The sequence below is a fragment of the Alligator mississippiensis genome, chromosome 4 (assembly GCF_030867095.1).
Source record: "Alligator mississippiensis isolate rAllMis1 chromosome 4, rAllMis1, whole genome shotgun sequence".
Lineage (NCBI taxonomy): Eukaryota > Metazoa > Chordata > Crocodylia > Alligatoridae > Alligator > Alligator mississippiensis.
In genome coordinates, this window is record NC_081827.1 from 124,116,064 (window position 1) to 124,136,036 (window position 19,973).

Here is a 19,973-nt window from a genome sequence, read left to right on the forward strand (position 1 = left end):
GAGGCCAAGTAGGCCAGAGCATGAGCCCTAAGGGGCAACCAAGGTGGCCTGGGGCCAACAAGAGGCTGAGACTGGAAAGACCAGGCCTATCCAGGAAGGCAAGCAGCGACTGAGTCACATCTGTGAGGTATAGACATGACTATGAGGCCAGCTTAAATAAGGGTCATTAGAGCCATAGATGGTGGCTACTGACTCACAGTGCCAGCCAGGCACCAATAAGGTCTGCTGGTGTGTGAGAGAGACTGGTGGAGAACTGTGTTGTTTTGGCTAGTGGGCAGAGGTCCCAACAATCATGAGAGATGTCAGGTTAGACTGAGCACCAGTGAGGGTGCTCCAGGACTCGGGGGCAGCCTCCCAATTAATATCAAACAGCACCAAGGTATGGCAGGTGAGATAACTGGTCTGGGGGGGAGGGGGTGTTGCATAGAAGACCAAAAGTGTGGGCAGGATTAGGGGGTGCCACGGCCACCCCATGACCTGTCCTGCTACACATGGGTTATTCATAATTGGCAATGACATTAAAATATTTTCTGTCTTTCTCTTACAACTCCACAAGGACAAAATCCCTGCTTCCTTAGGACAAAGTTCAGTGACCTCATTTTAATATGTGGGGTTATGCCATGGGTCAAAGTTGCCTGAAACTTTTTACTTTGAGGCCCTGTTCTCCATGGCTTCTACAACTTGTCCAAACTGTAACTGTTTGGGCTAAAGTTTTACAAGCAAGTGTCTGCCTCAAGCCACTTTTTTGTATTTTTTTTAATGTTATGCATGTTTATTTTAGCTGAAAAGGTTTCAATGTCTCTAAGACAGCAGCTAGTGACAAAAATGCATTGTTTTGCACCCACTAAAATATACTGCTATTTTTTTTCCTTTGAGACCTCCTCACCTCCTATCCTTCTGCATCAGAGATCACCCTTTGCCCATCCATGTGAAAAGCCAGATAGAACTGGCCAATTTATAAATTTTGGCAAATCAAGAGTTCACCGTTGCAGTAGAAGCTTGTTAGAGCTTTGCTACTGGAAGCTCTGATGACTCCATATAGCTCTAGGCTGCTGTGAAGTGTGCTCATGAAAAGCAGGGAGCTCTGTCTCACTTGACCCTGCTGCTGGTATGTAGGAAGGGACATAAGCCAATTCTGAGAATGGAGATGTGGCAGAGGGAGTAGACAGGAGTCTGGTAGAAGGATGAGGGAAGGGAGAACAGGGACTAGGAGTTGGAGTGCAGGAAAACTGTCACTTGCTGAGGAAGGAGACTTAAGACCAGAAGTCGGATGCAAAGATATGAAGTTATTGTGTAGATTTGGACCCTGCATTTGTCATCTCAGATCCCACTTTCTACTGTGATGCACAGTAAGGTTATTCAACATTTCAGTTAATTCAGGTTTGGGTACTACACCCTAGGTGTTATTGACTGCAAATCCTGTTCCATACAACTGACATGTTGAAGGAAAAGGTAGACTGAAGTCTGATTTAGGCTCTTTTTACATGCTACATGAAAACAAAAGCCAAAATGATTTGGGGAATGATAGACAGATACAGCCTATCGTGGAACAGAGACAGAAGACCTTCATCAATACAGCTGTGGTGAGACTAAATATAGTGGTTCTCAGTATCTCATTACCAGAAAGTCAGCAATAAATTGGAGGACATTCAGAGAACAGCAAGGGAAATTATTAGAGTGGTTCAAAACTGATTCATGAGGAAAGCTGAATAAACTTAACATATTACTAAGTCCTATTGCACTTTATATCAAGTCTGCATTTGTTTTCTTCATGCCCTCACATCCAGTACCCCTATCTGCACCATCTGAGACCTGATATGGTCTCTTTTCCTAATTCTCTATTAATGTTTTCATCCCACCATTACTTCCAGCTCCAATAGCCATGTTGACTCCTCATTTACCATGTCTTTATGCCTTCTTCCATGATTTTCCATGAACATTTTTCACAATCCTGTTTTCCAAGACAAGTGCCACTTGAGAAGTCATTTACTTCAGTTGTGCTTTCTGAACATTTACTTCCGTCATTTCACCTGCAAGATTTTGATCATTAAACCCACAAATGTTTGTCCATATATGTCAGCTTTGCCTTCCTCTTCCCATCCCCTGCTTACTGCTAAAATCCCCTGCTTACTGCTTGTCTGCTAAAATGATAGAAATGTTTTTTTGTTATGGTATGCTTTTTGGGACAGAAACTAGGAAGGAGCTTTTCACACATTTTTATTTGTACCTCTGAAAAGTCACAAGGAGTGTATTATTCATGCCTTTGTTTTTTAAGGAGGTATCTAGAACATTTTGGGCTGTTTATGGCTAAAAGTGTAGCTCAGTGGAAGTGCTGGTTACCATTACACACTTGACAAAAGTTGTAGGAACAATCTCGTACATGGAAGGGGGGAGTGCATCACATGACTTAGTTATAGTCATCTCTAATTTTTCATTCTGGTATCATTTTAGTGTACTTAGCTGAATGTTGGTTTTACTTTTTTCAGGTATCATACAAGCTTTTTGAAGATATGGGTCTGTTTGAAACCTTTAAAATTCCAGTGAGGGAGTTCATGAACTACTTTCACGCACTGGAGTGTGGGTACCGAGACATACCTTGTAAGTAAAGCTCCCGGATAAATAGGAGTATATTTTTCAGGATCACTGATTTTCATTTTTCAGTAAAAAATTGTAATACGTCCTTCCTTCTCCCAGTAGTTATTTATTCTTTCATGGGCTGTATTTTCTTTACCACCTTTTGACTATCACTCTCATACTTTTTAAAATACTTAAGCATTGATCCATTCAGAGTTGCTATGGCTGACTGACTGTAGAGCCCAAGACTTTTTCAAAGCGACTCTAGGCATTTGGGAGTCTATGTCCATGCTACTACTACCACCCTGCCAATACTGGGAACACTGTTCAGCTCCTTGCCTCAGGAGCTCCCCAGGGATGATGTTAGAGCATGACCTTAGGTTCAAACCTCTAAGCTCTCTGTTCAGCCTAATTTCCAGTCCTGAGTACACACAGTGGGAGTGGGTGAGCAGGACTTATTTCTCAACAGTAGTCCCAGTCTCAACAGAGAGGCTATGTAGACACAGCCTGTGTCTTACTGAAAAGTGAGTTATTTCAATGCGAACTAGGTACCTATATACCACTGAGGATATGGGCCCAGGTCACTAATTGAAAATTAGTCCTGTAAATCAGTTAAGTGTTGTCCTTCAGCATGTATCTGATAAACCGGTGCTTGCATCAGGCTTTCCAGTGCACAGGCCGTAGAATTCCCCACCTTGTATGTGAATGAAATCTATACATATGGGTTAAAATTATTCTGATTCTTAGCCATTGTTATCATTCATTAGCAACCTAAACAACAGAACATAGTATGTAATTTGCTTCCAGCAAGCCTGATTTGATTGTTTCCCCAAATTGCCTCTCTTAGGGTATAAACAGACATCACATTTCTCTCAGGAGAAAGCCTTTTGTTCTATGTACCAGTCCATGGTCCCTCTTTAAGTACCTGTGAAATAAGCAATATAAAACATACTGACACTTTTTCCTAAGACAGAGCTATATATGTCTGTTAGTTAATAGCAGCTCATTCAACTTAATTGCCAATCATTCCAGGGACATGCCTGTCAGGCTCAATGCTCTCCCCAGCTACTGTTTGAAAGGGCTGTGTATAAAGGACTGTGCCACTCCTCTTTTGTCCCAGGTTTTGACTTAGGTCAATCAGGGCTGCCTCAAATGAGATATCTGTTTCCAGCCTTAGAGAGAAGCTTCTGCCCCCACCTTTTGGTTTTGTTTCCCACTATAACTGATTATAACTGATTACTAACTCAAGCAGCATAGAACAAGATCACACATAGACACCTCATAGATGGAATAGGATTTTACCCTTAGGCTACAAATAGATGATCAGTGTATCCCTGAACAAAGATTTAAATCCTAGCATCCTAAAAATGTACAAGCTCATTGTCCCACTGAAATATGTAAATTAGCACTTTTCCCTGGCACAATCATGGCTTATTTGAGTTAATTGCCATGCAAGCTTCATGCTTAAACAGTTATCTCAGGTCTATTTTGTTGCAAGTCAAAACCTAGAATAATCAAGGATACCTGAAGGTCATATCCTCAGTGGTATATAGGCACCTAATTCGCATTGAAATAACTCACTTTTCAGACCTAATGTCCTTGATAATGTCTATTTTTTTGTGAATAGTTTTCATGATCATGACTGTTCTGGGGGGTGGGGGTTATTATTTCCTGAAGATAACAGGACATTTCAATTCCTCCAAATTTTGAAGGATTCTTATCTCTTGCTGTCTTGCTGCTTAGCTGGAAGTTATGAGAGTGAAATCTGTTTGAGGTCTTTTCTCCATTGGGTTAGTAGGAGCAGCTCTCATCATCATCACCCATATGCACACTAAAATCTCTAGACTGAATTACATCAATCCTATTTTCCTGCTCAAGTGAGATGGTTTGAAGCTTGAGGACAGCTCATACCTGTCCATATTGTTGATACAGCTTTAGACTATAGCTTTAGACTACAGCTCAGCAGCTGCTTGACAAATTACTCTGTTCAGATAGGGGGTATATCTACCCTGCAGTTAGCTCAGCTGATTGGCTTCAGAGTCTAAGCACCCTAGAAAGCCAAGCCCAGATGTGAGATGTCCACTGTGAAGCCAGACTTACATTAGTGTTTTCAGAGTTCCTGGACTTGCCTTTATCTGTCTGGGGGCATATTCCATGGTCAGTGGCAGTGACAGCAGTCCCTTGGATATGAGGATTTTGGTCTTCCAGTAAATAGGGAAGTCATTGGTGTGTCTGTAGATGACTAAGGAAGCTGATCTGGGATCTGCATGTTTGACTACAGGTATAGTATATAGTTCCAAGGAGAAGTAGATCCTGGTGATGTCTGGTCACAGTTCTCCTCATTGTCTCTCTCATCTATCTACTTCCATAGTGAAATGAGTTTGCCCAAAATGATCAATGCCTTGTTCTACAACATGACACCTTTGGGAGCAATTCGGTGCTCGAGTGTCCCAGAAATTGATGGTTAATATCACATTTCTTCAGATTGGCCTTCAGGTGTCCTTGAATCTCATCTTTTAATTACCTCTAGAGCAGTGACCACTGCTGAGTTGAGAGTATAGGCATACCCCATGGTTCCCAATGTGAAGATACTCTAGGATTTTTTTGCAGCTAGTTGTCTATTGCAGAAGGACTCATCTCTCCTCCAATGGGGCATTTTAGGAAGAATACTGGAGTGCAGTCAATGTCCAATTATTTTTGTGTGACATCACTGCAAAGTGTAGGTCACAGCCAAGTTTATAGTAGAACTTGGGCTCTAACACTCTCAAGCAGGTAAATTAGCTCACACAGTAAAGAACTTGGGCTAGAATTCTGATAGGAGACATTTTTATGTGCAATGTGCAAATATCCTGAGTATTGTGGTATGCCCATTCTCACATGAGCTATGCTAAGTCAGGTGAAGTAACTATGCTACCTGTTACAGCCCTTGTTATTAGAGACCTGATAGAATCGTACCCTTATGTATGCAGTAAATGGGAGTGTTTTGACTGATTCCAGTGGAGCCAGGATTTCACCTGGTCTGTATACCATGTGGTACATGAGTAGCAGACTGTATAGAATGGAGTGAAGATGTACAGCTAGAAACACAGCTTTTCTTGAGCTAAAGGCTTTTCTATCTTCTGTTTGGAGGGAGCAGTAACTTTGTCTCTTCCTTAGCTGATGGTAAAAAATCCCCTGCTGCTTCAGTCTACTAATAAAATGAAAGCTGACTGCTCACAAAATTATAAAATAAAACTGCATTTTCAAATGTGATGGGGGCATCATTTTCCTTGAAGATGCTTCAAAGTAACTCACCACAGGATCCACTAGATGGTGCTCTCCGCCCTCTGTTAGAAATAATCGGCATGTTTTAATGAGTATCATTTGATTTGTAACAGATCACAACAGAATCCATGCAACTGATGTTCTACACGCTGTTTGGTACCTTTCCACCCAGCCCATCCCAGGACTCCCAACTGTGATTAATGACCAGGGGTCAGCGAGCGATTCAGGTATTTAAATGCATTGTGCTTTTAAAACTTGTGTAATGGAATATGGTGTGTGTTTAATTGGATAGATAAAAATCACTCATTGAGGAAGCTGCATGTAGTGAACTCCCAGATGAATATTGTGACCTGTCTGTCCATCTCGGTGGTTTGCAACCCTTTTGGACTCAAAGCACACTTCAGAAAATGCTGGCTCTTAGTTTTGACTTCTTTGATAGAAAAAATAATAGAACAATTCTTCTGTTGCAAAAAAACTCCGAAATACCACAACAGGGCAGAATTTTTTTGACACTATGGATTTCTATTTGAAATATCTGGGTTTATCATGTGAATTATGTTTGGTCTATCATTGCATGGTACCCAGTTGTCCCTTAAAAGAATCTCAAGGCACCTTGAGGTTCCGCAGCACCCTGACTGAGAAACACAGGTCTATCTAACACAAAATCTGTTGTTTCTTTTTTCTTTTTTTTTTTTTAGTATAGATTATTTGCTCTTACAGTGTTAGAAAGAATTCATCTGCAAAAGTTGCAGTGGGTTTTTGATCAGTGCACTTTGCAAGCTTAATATTTATACTTAAAAAGTGTGCCTTTGACTGCTGGAATCAATCTTTTTTTTTTAATCCCTGTTTTCCAAGACAGCACATTAGTGATGCAATAGGGAAAATCAGTGCAGAAATCTTGGTTCTGTAGAATTGCACTGCTTTAAAATTGTATAGATACTAAGAGTGTGTGCATGGAGAAATGCACATCAATCTGGTCTACTGTATCCTGGAGAATCCTCTTCTTTACTCTTCGAAGTGTACTTTGCATGTCAACAGTGGTGCATGTATACTGTTTGTGAATTAGCTCAAAATGTTTTGGGGGGAAAGATGTTTCATCAATATAAACTTTTTTAGTTGCCATTTATTGTGTGTGTGTGTGTGTGTGTGTGTGTGTATATATATATATATTTGAAAGGTATTCATTTATGGGAACATATGACTCACCTATCTGATCAAGCCATCTGATCTCTCCATCTGATCTTTTATTATCTCTGGAAGTGGTATGTTCTAGATCCTTCTCAGAGGGCACTCTCATCCACATTTTCAGCAACAAAATTGAACTCAGGAATGTTGGATAGTAGGTCCCCGGCAGCCATTATACTTAACACACAATTAACCTCTTAATAATGCTGTAACCCAGCCACACATTCAGGCAAGTAATGCTGTGACAAAAAAGGAAATGAGACACAACATTTATTCTTAAAATATACATAATATTTTTGTGCCTGGTTTCCATCACATCTTAAATTGAATGTGTGGCAGAGTAGTCCCGTCCAAGCAGCCGGATGTCAGCTAAATGGCAGGGCTTGGTTGACAGCTCTCCTCATGTTGACAGACTGACATCCATGTGGTGCAGCCCTGAAAGGATCTGCAGCTGCTGTTTTTGGGGTGCTGAATGGGCAAAGCCCATCAGCTGGTGCTGGATAGCAGGGAGCCTGAATCTGGCAAACCGCATGCCTTACCCTGCAGCTCAGAGGGAATTTCAGACCAAGGCAATTAGCACTTTTCAGGCAGGAGATCCTAGGACTGGGGAGAAGTGCATCAGGACTGCATGTGCAGCAAAGCCTCTCTTACATCCCAAGGCCAAGGCATGCTGGAAACTTAAAAAATTGTGTGCAGATTTTGTTTTGACATCCTGGTGCATGGGGCTCTGGGATTGGCCTCAGTGGAGTTTCGGGGCTGGAACCCATGATCAGTTGATTGTCAGTTCTAGTCTGGAACTACTAGGACCATCAGCTGATTGTTGATCCCAACTTGGCATCTACACCAGATGCTTGAAGCACGTGTGGTATACATGGCAGGAGGTTCGATTAGAATCAGGGATCCCAACCTTACACTACGACGGGCTTTACATTAGCTGCTATCACACAGGAAAGCAATCTGGGAGTCACTGTGGACAGCTTACTGACAATATCAACTCAGTGCTCAGCAGCCATCAGAAAGGCAAACAAAATGTTAGGGATTGTTAAGAAGGGAAATTTAAACAAAACTGAAAGTATCATCATGCCCCTTTATAAATCCACACCTTGAATACTGTGCCAGTTCTGGTTTTCACACTTGAAAAAGGATTTAGAAATACCAGAGAGGGTCCAGAGAAGGCCATCAAGGATGATTAGAGGTAGGGAGTAGGGCTGTGCGAATTTTCGCCAGGTGTTTCGTTTTGACACTGTTTTAACTCGTTTCAAGCTTGAAACAGCAAAATTGAAACAAAAGGCTTTGAAACAGCCTTGAAATAAAATGAGGGCACTCGAAATGTATCAATAGTTTTGAAACATTTCAAGTTTTGAAGCTGGGCTTGCTTTCAGGGAAACAGAAAGTTAAGAGAGGGAGGAGGAAGAAGGGGGAAGGACTGCTTTGATATTGACATGTGTAGCTGGGCAGTAACTGTGATCCTTCCCTGAGGTCCCTTCCAATCCCAGTGCTCTGAGGGAGGGAGGGAAAAACAACTGTGCCTTAACACACACAGTCACACATGTCACAAGTTTTGCTTGTCAGCAGCTTGAGGTGTAGTTTCCCAGAAACCCCTGCACCTATCTCCTTGAAACATGACAGGCTTTGTGGCCTCAGCAGGGGCTACCATCCCTGCTGTTTTCATTCAAATAGGCAAGAAATGACAAAGTTATAGGCAGTTTTGTGATTCTCCATTATAGCCGAAACGTCAAAACAGCGAAACAGTTTTGACAAAACAAAATGGAACAGTGCTTCGAAACTAAACTTGAAACAAAACACTGTCCCATCAAAAAGGCAAAACGGAAGTCAAAATGAAATGGTGGTGTTTCGCACAGCCCTAGTAGGGAGGGGCTTCCATGTGACGTGAGACTAAAGACTGACAGCCATGTGGCATATTCAGTTTAGAAAAGAGACACTCAAGGGGGGGCCTGTTAAGGGTTTACTAAATGGTGAAGAGAAAGTAAATAGGGATTTATTATTTATTGTCTCTCACAATACACGAACTAGGAGTCGTAAAAAGAAACTAGTAGGTAGTAAGTTTAAAACTAACAAAAGGAATTTCTTTTTCACATAGCATGTAATTGAAATGTGGATCATTGCCACCAGATGTTGTGGAGGCTGACAATTTAGACAGATTCAAAAAAGGATTGGACAGATTCTTGGAGGAAAAGGGCGTCCATAGTTATTGAGCATGGGAGTTAGGGATAGAGTCTCTAAATTAGAACTTCCTATACCTTAAATGGTTGCAAGTGAGAGAGGAACAGTTGGGGGAAAAATATCCCTGGTCATGCCCAATTCACTCTCCCTTTCAGCATCTGCTGTATGACACAGGGCACTGGGCAAACTTGACCTATGGTTTGACACAATTAATAACAGTTCTTATATTCTTATGATCAGGTTCCATTGTGCCATTAAATGAACTTGCACAAGTAGCCTAAAATCAAGCAACTAGGCTGGTTGAGCTATTTATTCAAAGACCATAAAGGATTCGGGGTTTTCTTTATGGTCCAGTCTTTAGAGAGAGAGCCATGCTGTGTAATCAGGGGTTACTAACAGTAACTTAGAATAATCCTTAATATACAAATTATTAGAAATCATGAAATTTACTACTGAGTGATTAATTGTGCTCAAAAAGCATATTGTAAATTCACCCTACCCCCAAATGTGCTCCTGAGAGAGTTATTTTAATAAGATGTCAAACTTCTTTAAGATGCTTTTTGTGTTTGCTTAGATTCTGATAGTGGAATCACTCATGGTCACATGGGATACGTGTTTTCAAAGATGTATACTCCTACAGATGACAGCTATGGTTGCCTTTCTGGCAATATCCCTGCCCTAGAATTGATGGCCCTTTATGTAGCAGCAGCCATGCATGACTATGATCATCCAGGAAGAACCAATGCCTTTTTGGTTGCAACCAGTGCACCTCAGGTAAGTTTTTAGCTGTCTTTTTTATATGGTGTTTAATTATAGTGTTTTCAAAGGTCTTTTAGGATAATGTTTTCCTTTTTAAAAGTGTCTATTAGAGATGCATTACATGTAAACCATGACATTGTAAGAATCAGATAATATGTTTATTATTGCACAATTTGTTTTCTACCAAATAGTGCAAAGCATAATGCATGTATTGTACACCATACATAGTAACACCAGCAACAAAGAATGAATAAGGATTTCCTTAAGATAGGGTTAATTTGCTAATGAATTTGCTAACAGCTTAAAGCATTTGGAGAAAGAGAAGCTAATTTTTCTACTATTTAATAGGGAAGCCCTATGCATTGAACATTCTGACTTTATGCTATATTGCTAAACTGTGTATGCACATTTCACAAAACTAAATACAATCTCTCTCTACTATATTACCTATGATGTTTCTAATAGTACTTCTTACCTTATGCTAAATATTCAAGATTATTAATGTAATTCAAACAGAATTTTACTATGTAATTTAAAAACCTGGGCCAGTACAGGACAATTCCATAAGAGATACATATATATATATATATATATATACACACACACCTTGGAGTTTGAATTAATCTGCTTTCTGAATGCAGCATCTGTCATTTCCCAAAGCAAGTCCTTCAGAAGAAATGGCATTTAAACTGATTTGTGATGTTGATAGTCAGAGTTCTATGAGATCATATATTTATAAAACCTTATAACTGTGGTAGGAATTGTTGAACTATACTGGTTTGATAGAACCAATAGGCAGAGCTGTGCGAAGCTTCGGTCGCTGATGAGATTTGGCAGGGATTCGGCCTGATTTGGTGGCCAAATCTCTGAATCTGAATCAAATCAGGAGACCCTTTAATCAATCCTAATTGAATCGGAACCCTCCAAATCAATTCGGAGAGATTCATAAAGATTTGATGATTCGGACATAGACACAGCTTTAAATGTTTTTCTACATAGCTCAAGGTACCAGGCAGCTTGTGAATACTACGATGGTAGGGCGGATGGAGTGTCCCACAGAGGTGCAGCGGGCTCCCCAGTGTGCTCGGCAGCGGACCCAGTAGTGGACCAGAAGCACTTCCGGGCCTGCCGGGGAGCACACTGCCCTCCCCGCACAATCCCCGTGTGCCCCACCGGCTCAGCGACTGGTGCCTCCTGGGTCTGGGGGGGCACCTGGGGTCCCTCCTTGCCCAATCGCTGAGCGCACAGGGGGGCAGGCTCCTTTTGAATGCTGCATCTGCCCCACCATTGCAGCATTGCAGCATTCACGAGCCATGCCTGGTACCTCAAGGGATGCAGAAAAACATTTAAAGCTGAGTCTACGGCCGAATCGCTGATTGTCCAAATCAGCATCGAACTTTCAAATTTGGATTTGGCCAAATCAAACTGAGACAGTGATCCAAATCAACCAATCAAATCACTGTTTCCAATTCGGGCTGAATGCAAATCCAAATCAAATATGGCCTGTTTTGCACACCCCTACCAATAAGTACTTTCAGAAACAAACCCGTTAAAGACTCCAGCTCTGAAAAGTGGTAGAAAGCCCTACATAAATACATAAAATACTTTTTAATTATAGCCATTAAAAAATTAACGAAAACAGATTGTGGCAGGCCAGTACGGGGTACTCCTGTGTTGAACCACCCACCTCACTGCGCCCAACCACCTTCCAGGCTCCGAGTGCCTCCCTGGGGGTGCCTCGCATCTGGCTTACCCCCTTCCTGGAGCACACCCACAAGCCTGGGGCTAACACCACCACCACCAGAGTGTCGCCTGATCTGGGACCTGCACTCTCTGGAAAACACAGGCCTAGTAGTCCTTGAGGGTACTTGACCCACTGCAAGAACTTGGGGTGCTTCCCTCAGCCCAAAGCACAAATAACAGTCTCCCTTAGTCAGCCGAACCAAGGGGACCCCACAGCATTATCTAGACCCTCTCCCAATAAGTCTCCCGCACTAAGTACGAAAGAGAACTTTATTGGTTACAAGTAGTAGGTGTGGAATAGGGTACAGGGTAGAGAAATATCAGAGAAATACCTTAGAGCAAACAGTGGCACAGTAGCCTTTGATCAGTCACGCGTCTGAGTTACTGCAAGCTATATATCTAGTTAGATCTCGGTAGCTTACTGACAAGTATCATCCAGAGGCAGGTGGAGATTCCCTCTGGAGGCAAGCAGTTCATTAATCACAGTTTCAAGAGAGAGAGAGCAAGTTTCAGATAGTCCAGCTTCTCTGTGAGTTTTCATCATGGCTACCCCCCCTCCTCCTGGGCAGTCCTTCACTTATATAGCCCTTATGACCTAATTTACCTGGTCCAATGATGGCCAGCAACTGCTGGCTGCCAGCCATCCAATTTGAAATGCATCACTGGTTGCCAGGTAGACTGCAGGGTCTTTAGCCCCCTCCCAGTCATGTTGGCATTGCTTAGAACAATACGGAGCGTAAGCCCCTCACCCAGGTATGTGATGCCAGTCGCATAGGCAGAGGGAGCAGGTTTCCCCTCTCCTTCAGGAACGTATCCAAATCAGGTTACAACTCAGGGTTACCTGAAGCAGATGGGACAAGAGGAGTCTGCCCTCTGCAGTGACCATGGTAGCCAAATTGTCAGACAGCAGAGTTTGGAGAGAGACAGAGCTGGTATTCTGCCACAGAGATTACAATGGTTTCTTATATACTGCACTCACCTTTACCCCAAAAATTAGCTTTCCAAAGTTGTGGCGCATGTCTGAAGCCTGGAAGCTGATTTTTTTTTTTCAGGTGTAACATGGCCATAAGATGCTGTAACGTGGCTGCTGGTTTTTTCAATCTTTTTCCTCCAGGAGCCACATGGAGAGAGAAGTGAATTCTGGCCAGGCCAGATTCAGGGTGGGAAGAAATGGTACAGTCACACCCTGCTTTGATTCCTTCTCTACCCAAAGTATAAAACCAAGTGCCCAGCAGCAATTGTAGCCTTTCTATTTGGGTAGTGTTGCAGAAATCAGTTGACTTTAGGGCTTATTGTAAACTACTTGATTCCAGGTAATTGTTCTTCAGTCCACAGGTGTTAATGACCCTGTCTCTTTTTTCAATGCTCCACTAAGCAAGCCATCCTTTGTTCAGCAATTTTGCTGTCTGCTAACTACTCCTGGTCTTGCTCCTGCTGTTTCACAGTCCGGAAGGCTTTTTAGCTCTTTCCACAGTCCTAGATCCACCCATAGATTTCAGTTGTCAGCACCATCTAGTTTCAACTCTTGGCTGATCAGCCAAGAGTTGTTGACAATTCAGCTATGAACAGGTTAAAACTGTAACTCTTTCCTGAGTAGGAAAAGGAGGGTAAGCTGTGCCCCTGCTTTTTGAGCCATAGCGCTGAAAAAATTTTTTCCATCATCTGCCTTCCCAAAAACAAGGTGGTGGGTGTGTTATTTGGGACATATGGTATGTGAGAAAGTACAGTAACTCATCATATGGTACTGGTCAAAAAGGAATGAGAGACCCTTTGGAGTGTAAAATTTGGCTCTTTCAATCCAGAAAGATAGTCACTACTATTACTAGTAACAATTCAGTTTAAGAGATGTCATCAAATTCTTCAGAAATGGGGAAATTTGACTCTCTCTCTAGCCAGTTGAAGTTGGTTTCATTCCACATTGTAATTCTTATTTCTCGCTTTTTATACTTGATATGCTAAGATTATTCACTGTTTTGCTTCTGCAGGCTGTGCTGTATAATGACCGCTCTGTTTTGGAGAATCATCATGCAGCTGCTGCGTGGAATCTTTTCATGTCCAGGCCAGAGTATAACTTCTTAGTCAATCTCGACCATGTGGAATTCAAGCATTTCCGGTTTCTTGTAATTGAGGCCATTTTGGCCACTGATCTGAAGAAACACTTTGATTTTGTAGCCAAATTCAATGCCAAGGTAAAAAGACTTATGCAAATTTTCAGTGTATAGTCAATGAAAGTCTTGAAAGGTTATGTTGCTTTTTTTCCTGCACCTTTCTTTCTAAAGCTGTAAAAGTTATTTCTGCTAAATATTTGTCTGGGACTTTTGATATTTGCTTATTGAATGTGGTGGCACAGATGATTTTTTAGATCCTATTTGCTGTTTCAGACCCTGGGATAAAACAAGGCCTGTGTTCTGCTGATTGCATAAGGAATGGAGATGATAGACAGTGTCCTAACTGGTGCTCAGTACACTCCCATAAGTGGGGGGGTTTTCCCTTTCTTCCTTGCTCTGGCACTGAGTTGAACTATCTTAGGGCAGAGGAGAAATGGTGGTTTGGGGAGATGCTGCCATGACTAAGGGGAGACTGCAATTCACCAGTGATAAATTATTTTAACTAGATAATGAGGTGCATCATTTGGCAGGGATTGTCTTGTTGTTATTGCTGTTCTGTGTTTGTATAGAATCTAGCACAAAGAGGTCCTTCTCCCTGACTAGGGGCACCTAGTCACATGCAGCAAGGCTGCTTCATGGCACTGTAGTTAACTGAGTCTGCTGGAGTGCAGAAATTACCATACTCCAGCATCGTGTGTACCCGTGTCCCCGCACTGAAAAATGGTGTGGGGGTGCTTTAACTAAAGCTTGTTCAATGAGCTTCGGTTAAAGCACCCCTGCCTCCATTTTTCAGTGCAGGGACACTGATACACATTCTGCTTCGGGCACTTTAGAGTGGCTCTCCGAGCCATTCTGATTAAAGCATCAATTCCCCCCCCCCCCCCACACACACACACTCACTCCCAGAGCATGTGTATAAATACCCCATGTGTCTTAGATGGTGCAGTAGTAGTAATATTATTAGAACAACAATAATAAAAGAATGCCTTTTTGAGATGAAAGGTGTTGTTTGCACTCTCTATAGATATGTCAAAGTAGAAATCGCATGTAAAAAGTCTGTAAGTTACCAAAGTGCAGTTCTCTCTGTAACTGTTCTCTTGCTTGCTGCCTTTAAATTCCCCAAAATAAACAGTTTTACTGTGTTCCAAACCAATGCCAAAGTTCTCAGGTATGCAGCTAAAGTCATGGATCGATTTTTAGGAATGCTGAGTGCTGTTACTTCTTCATGAAACGGATCTGTAGCTCCTCAAACCCTCCAAAAATCAGATCCAGATTGGGCCCAGGTTAAATTCTGTTGTAATCCACTGGCCCTGGTGCTATAGAATTTTGGGTATATTTTGGTATCTACCTTTAAACCCCTGGATTTGAGAATTTTAGCAGAAGGGCTTGGACAGACAATGTGTTCACAAGAGTGTAAGTTGCATTGGATTTGTACATCATTGTAAATTACACTGGGATCTGGAGTAGACAGAATACATCTATCCTAGGGCAGTGTAGCAACATGCAGTAGATATCTGCTTATCATTCATGTAAATGTGTCATTTGTCCAGACCATAAGTTTTCACATTTGAGGCTGTGTAGCCAAAAATGGATGAGGTAACACTTGTGGCACCCCCATAGCCAGAGATAAATTATGTGAGATTTTAGAAATAGGCAAACGGATCACTGGTTAGTACAGGGGTTGTCAACCAGGGGTATGCGTGGTCTGACTAAATGTAAAGAATGATTATGGTATTTGCCATCTCCAAGTAGAGGGAATCAGATGCACAGGCTTCTATAGATAGTGTGTCCTGGTTTAACATTATAGATTTGTAATGACAGCTGACAGCTTCCCCTCCCTCTCTTCCACCCCTGTTCTCCTAATTTGTTGGACAGTCTAAATGCTCACAGAGGAGAAAACATTTTGAAAAGGAGCTCAAAACATTAACTAGACCATTTTTTGTCTGGCTAAATTTGTTCTGAAGATTGTATTCTGTAGCTTAGCATATTTTAAGCCCATCTCAAGGCAGGATTTTCTCTACAGTCACATCCTTTACCCAGTGCTATTGTACTGGTTTCATCCTGGTTATGTATCTTCCAGGTGAACGATGATGTTGGAATTGACTGGAGTAATGAGAATGACCGCATGCTTGTTTGTCAAATGTGCATCAAACTGGCTGACATCAACGGGCCTGCTAAATGCAAAGAATTGCATCTGCAGTGGACAGAAGGCATTGTTAATGAATTTTATGAACAGGTAAATGTGTGTCAAGGCAGGAACTACTACCCTTGCTTCCAGTGCTAAATTGTATTGCCGAATTTGTGACTCTTGCCAAGGAGGTAGGAACAAATCAGCGGCAGATTTTCATCTTTTTTTTGACAGGATGATATTGATAGAACTGCATGAAGCCTGCAAAGTTCACTTTGCAGTTTCAGGAGACTGAAAGTAAGCCAACCTGCTTATGTTCCTTGAAGGTGTGAGTTCTAGGGTGTTCTGGCGCTCAGGTTTTTTTCCCCGTTTGAATGGGAAAATGTAGATTAAGCATAGCTTTCATTCAACCCTCCAACCTATCCCACTACTTCCTAAAACCAGCCAATGCCGTCAAGTTGTTCTGCAAAGCAAACCAATGCCTTTGAGGTCATAAATTAAGGTCCAGAGGATGTTAACTGTCTCTGGTTTTAATGTACTAGCCACTACAGTTAAAAAGGAGGGATTATTCCTGCTGCTGCCCCATGTCATGTGGAGGAGGAGTAAGAGAAACATTTGCCAAGCTTTCCTTCACATGGGAACAGTAGCTTGTCCATAGATACATGGGGCTTTTTTCATTTTAAAAAGCAAATCACACTGTACAAGTGTGCTCAGCCACCATCTCCTTAATTTTCTTCTAGGAAATGTTTTTCTTTTTATTTGCTGACCTGAGTATAACTCACCTGAAGAGGTGTAGTCATTAATCCTGGTGATGATCACAACTCATCTTGAGGCTGTGGTGACCCTGAATGCTTATGAAAGCCACCAGTCAAATATTATGATATGACTCACCTTGGATCTATCACAGCTGATGGCATGAACAGTACGTGTTCTAGTTCACTAAAGGCAGCAACGTCATGAAGTTTTTTTACAAGTGCTGAAAAGAGATCAACATAAGTGTTGTTTGCTATCTGGTCAAAACAGCTGAAGAACAAACACTTAGTATGACCAGTTCACTGCCATCCTTAGGAGCACACATTAGGATTGTTAATGCTGTTCTCATAATTTATTTGACATAACTTGTAAGTGAAAAATTCGTTTATTCTCTCTGCACAGTGATTAAGGTGATACTTTGTTACTGTAGTTCTCAGTATTCCTTCTTTTGCTAATTATAAGAGGTGCTTGATCAATGCAGTTTATGCCTGAAAAGTCACACTCTCTCGCTGCTTTATGCACTGTGCTTACTAGTTCATCCTTTGAATAGCAGTAATTGCCACAGCTACCTGATATACAGCGAAGACTTTTTTTCCTTCAGACCTTGCTGTGGGCACAGGGTAAAGCTACAGCTGAGGATCTGGCTCTTTGATAATCTCTTGTGAACGGGACACAGTAACATACAGTGTGCAATGTAGTAGAGTATATTCCATGAAAATAATATTCTGAGAGTGCATTCACTTTAAAAAACCAACATATTTTGCTTTGAAGATTTAAATAACTGAGACTTTTTAAAAATCATAAAACCCATTCAATATTGTTGCAATACCTTTAATAGTTTTTTTCTCTGTGTGCTTGACCAGCTTTGAGACAGACCAATTAGATTTGTGCATTTAGTAACAAAAATCAAAGAATGCACTGCGTGATATCTGGAACAATAAACCAAGCTCTTAATTAAAATTTGAAAAAGAGCTATTTAATTGGTTCAGTAGTCCATTTCCCTGACAACTTCTTACCTTGAAATTGGGATATGATGTTGAAAGGTGGAGAGAGCTGCCATGTCTGGTTAATTCACTTGTTAATTTAGGAAATTTCAGTTTCCTGCTAATGATTAGAAGGAGGAAGCTTTGACATCAGAAACTTGATAGTTGAGTATTGTGTATGCTTTGTAAAGAAATGTGGGAACGGTTATGTGTCCCCCTTGTATCAAAAGAGCGATTACTCAGATACCTTCTCCATGATTCTTGGTGAAACAAATTCAGCCCTCAGGTAAATTATGTGGAAATTGATCCTGGATCTCCAGTTAGGTCATACTTTAAACTTTCTTAAATTGTATAGCTGTGTTAGGTTCTATAACAAGTTATATTCATAATCACTTGTTAATTTATTATAGGAGTAAGTCCTGAAGTCTATATTCACACAAAACTTTCACTGATAAAATGTGTTGCCCAGCTTATTGATAGTACAGCTTGAAAAAGAAAAAGGCTAGATCAGCAGTTTAAGCATTACTCTGAAACATTCAGTCTTATCCACATAGAATTTAATGGCTAGCAGTAAGGAAGACAGGTTAATAATGATTATAAAACCACAAATTTCATAGATGCATTTTCAAAAATAACCCATTGTAAGAAAGAAGGAAATGTCATTTTCAGGTTTTCATGATACAATATAAATATAGGAGAGAGAGGTGGACACTGTTACAAAGTTCTTTACCAATATGCTTTTAAATTCTGGGTTTACCTCAGTAAAATATCTATATAACTGTGTTTAGTAGTTTAAAAGGCAGATGAAATTCTGTTCTGCTACCCTCAGGCTGTTTTCTGTAAAATAAAAAAAAAAGTAAAAAAGATTTCACAGCTGATTTATTTCCTTGTTATAATCTGCAGTTGCATTTGAGCTCCCATTACTTTTTTCACCCACATATGTGTTTCATTTATCACTGAGAAGTAATCAATTTTTCCTCATCTCCAGGGTGATGAAGAGGCCAGTCTTGGCCTTCCTATTAGTCCTTTCATGGATCGCTCGGCTCCTCAGTTGGCAAACCTTCAGGAATCTTTCATTTCTCATATCGTGGGACCACTATGTAATTCCTATGACTCAGCAGGGCTGATGCCAGGGAAATGGGTGGAAGATAGTGATGAATCAGGAGACACAGATGAGAACGAAGAAGAAGAAACAGGAGAAATGGAAACATGTGAAAACTCTGAATCCAGTATGTGTTTTGCTTCTCCTATTTTTAATAGGGATGATTTCATATAGTAGGTTCCTCTTAACCAAAAGCTGAGTAATCTGATAATAAAAGCACCTGACTGTGTTTAGCTTGAACCTCTCTGAGACTGAGCTAGCAAAGATGTCCCATGTGAAGTTTAACAGGTACCTAGTCATTTTGTGAGTGGAGAGACTCCCAAAGCTTCAGGACCAACACTTTATTGGTGCTCGTTTACCTATTTGCATCTTGATTTTTCAGTTGTCTATTGTCAGGTTCTTAATCCTATATCTGGTATTTTTTAACTGTTGGTTATTAAGGATTGTAATTATTTCACCAGTGAAAGATGCGAGAGGGAGAAGATCTTCAGAGAAGAGGTCACTTACTTCCATTTGTTAGTAAAATAATTAGCAGAGTATGGTCCAATCCTTTATTGTAGCTTCTAGGCACTGCTACAATATAATTTTTTGCAATCTATAAATAATTGATCAGAAATATTTTTATTGGCAGTGGACAAGGAAGCAGCTTCCTTTACTAATGCTAGCATTGTGCATTGATATGCTAAAACACTCTAGGTTCAGTAACTGATTTAAGTTACAGAGCTCAGAGAATTTCCATGTCACTTGACCCTCTGGACAATTGATAAGTAATGCTTATGAGCTCAAAATCATGTCTGTCCTCCAACTGTAATATCAGATATAGTTGTGTGTGTGTGTGTATGTACATGCATGCACATGTGACTACATACACATACATATAATACATTAATATGACTGTCAGCACCGTACCTAGACTCCTGGCAGCCCTGGGCAAACTTTTAGCATCGCGCCTCTCCCCCCACCCCTTGCCAGAGATAATGATGATAATAATAATTTTTAAATTGCCATTTTTGGGCCCCCTTTCTGTCTGGGCCCTGGGCAGCCACCCAGTTTACCCATGCCTGTGTCCAGCCCTGCTTACTGTGTCTATTCTCATTTATGTAAATGTCTAGCTCACTTTTGGAATCCTTGTTGGTCTTTCTTCACATCCATAGCAAGCCACTCAAGTTGTCAACGATGTCCTCATGGCT

The 19,973-nt window shown here is 41.1% G+C and overlaps 1 protein-coding gene across 2 annotated transcripts in view; it reads left to right on the forward strand.

Annotated features, from left to right (window-relative positions):
* Positions 1 to 19,973, forward strand: part of PDE3A (phosphodiesterase 3A) — a 398,418-nt gene that overhangs the window by 361,162 nt on the left and 17,283 nt on the right. Inside the window, exons 10-15 of one of the 2 annotated variants that reach the window (XM_014609546.3) lie at positions 2,487 to 2,598; positions 5,952 to 6,065; positions 9,782 to 9,981; positions 13,695 to 13,898; positions 15,898 to 16,053; positions 18,670 to 18,910. In XM_014609546.3, the coding sequence (XP_014465032.3) occupies positions 2,487 to 2,598; positions 5,952 to 6,065; positions 9,782 to 9,981; positions 13,695 to 13,898; positions 15,898 to 16,053; positions 18,670 to 18,910 (1,027 nt within the window). The remainder of the gene's footprint in view (positions 1 to 2,486; positions 2,599 to 5,951; positions 6,066 to 9,781; positions 9,982 to 13,694; positions 13,899 to 15,897; positions 16,054 to 18,669; positions 18,911 to 19,973) is intronic. The other variant, XM_019489473.2, reaches the window with a different exon arrangement.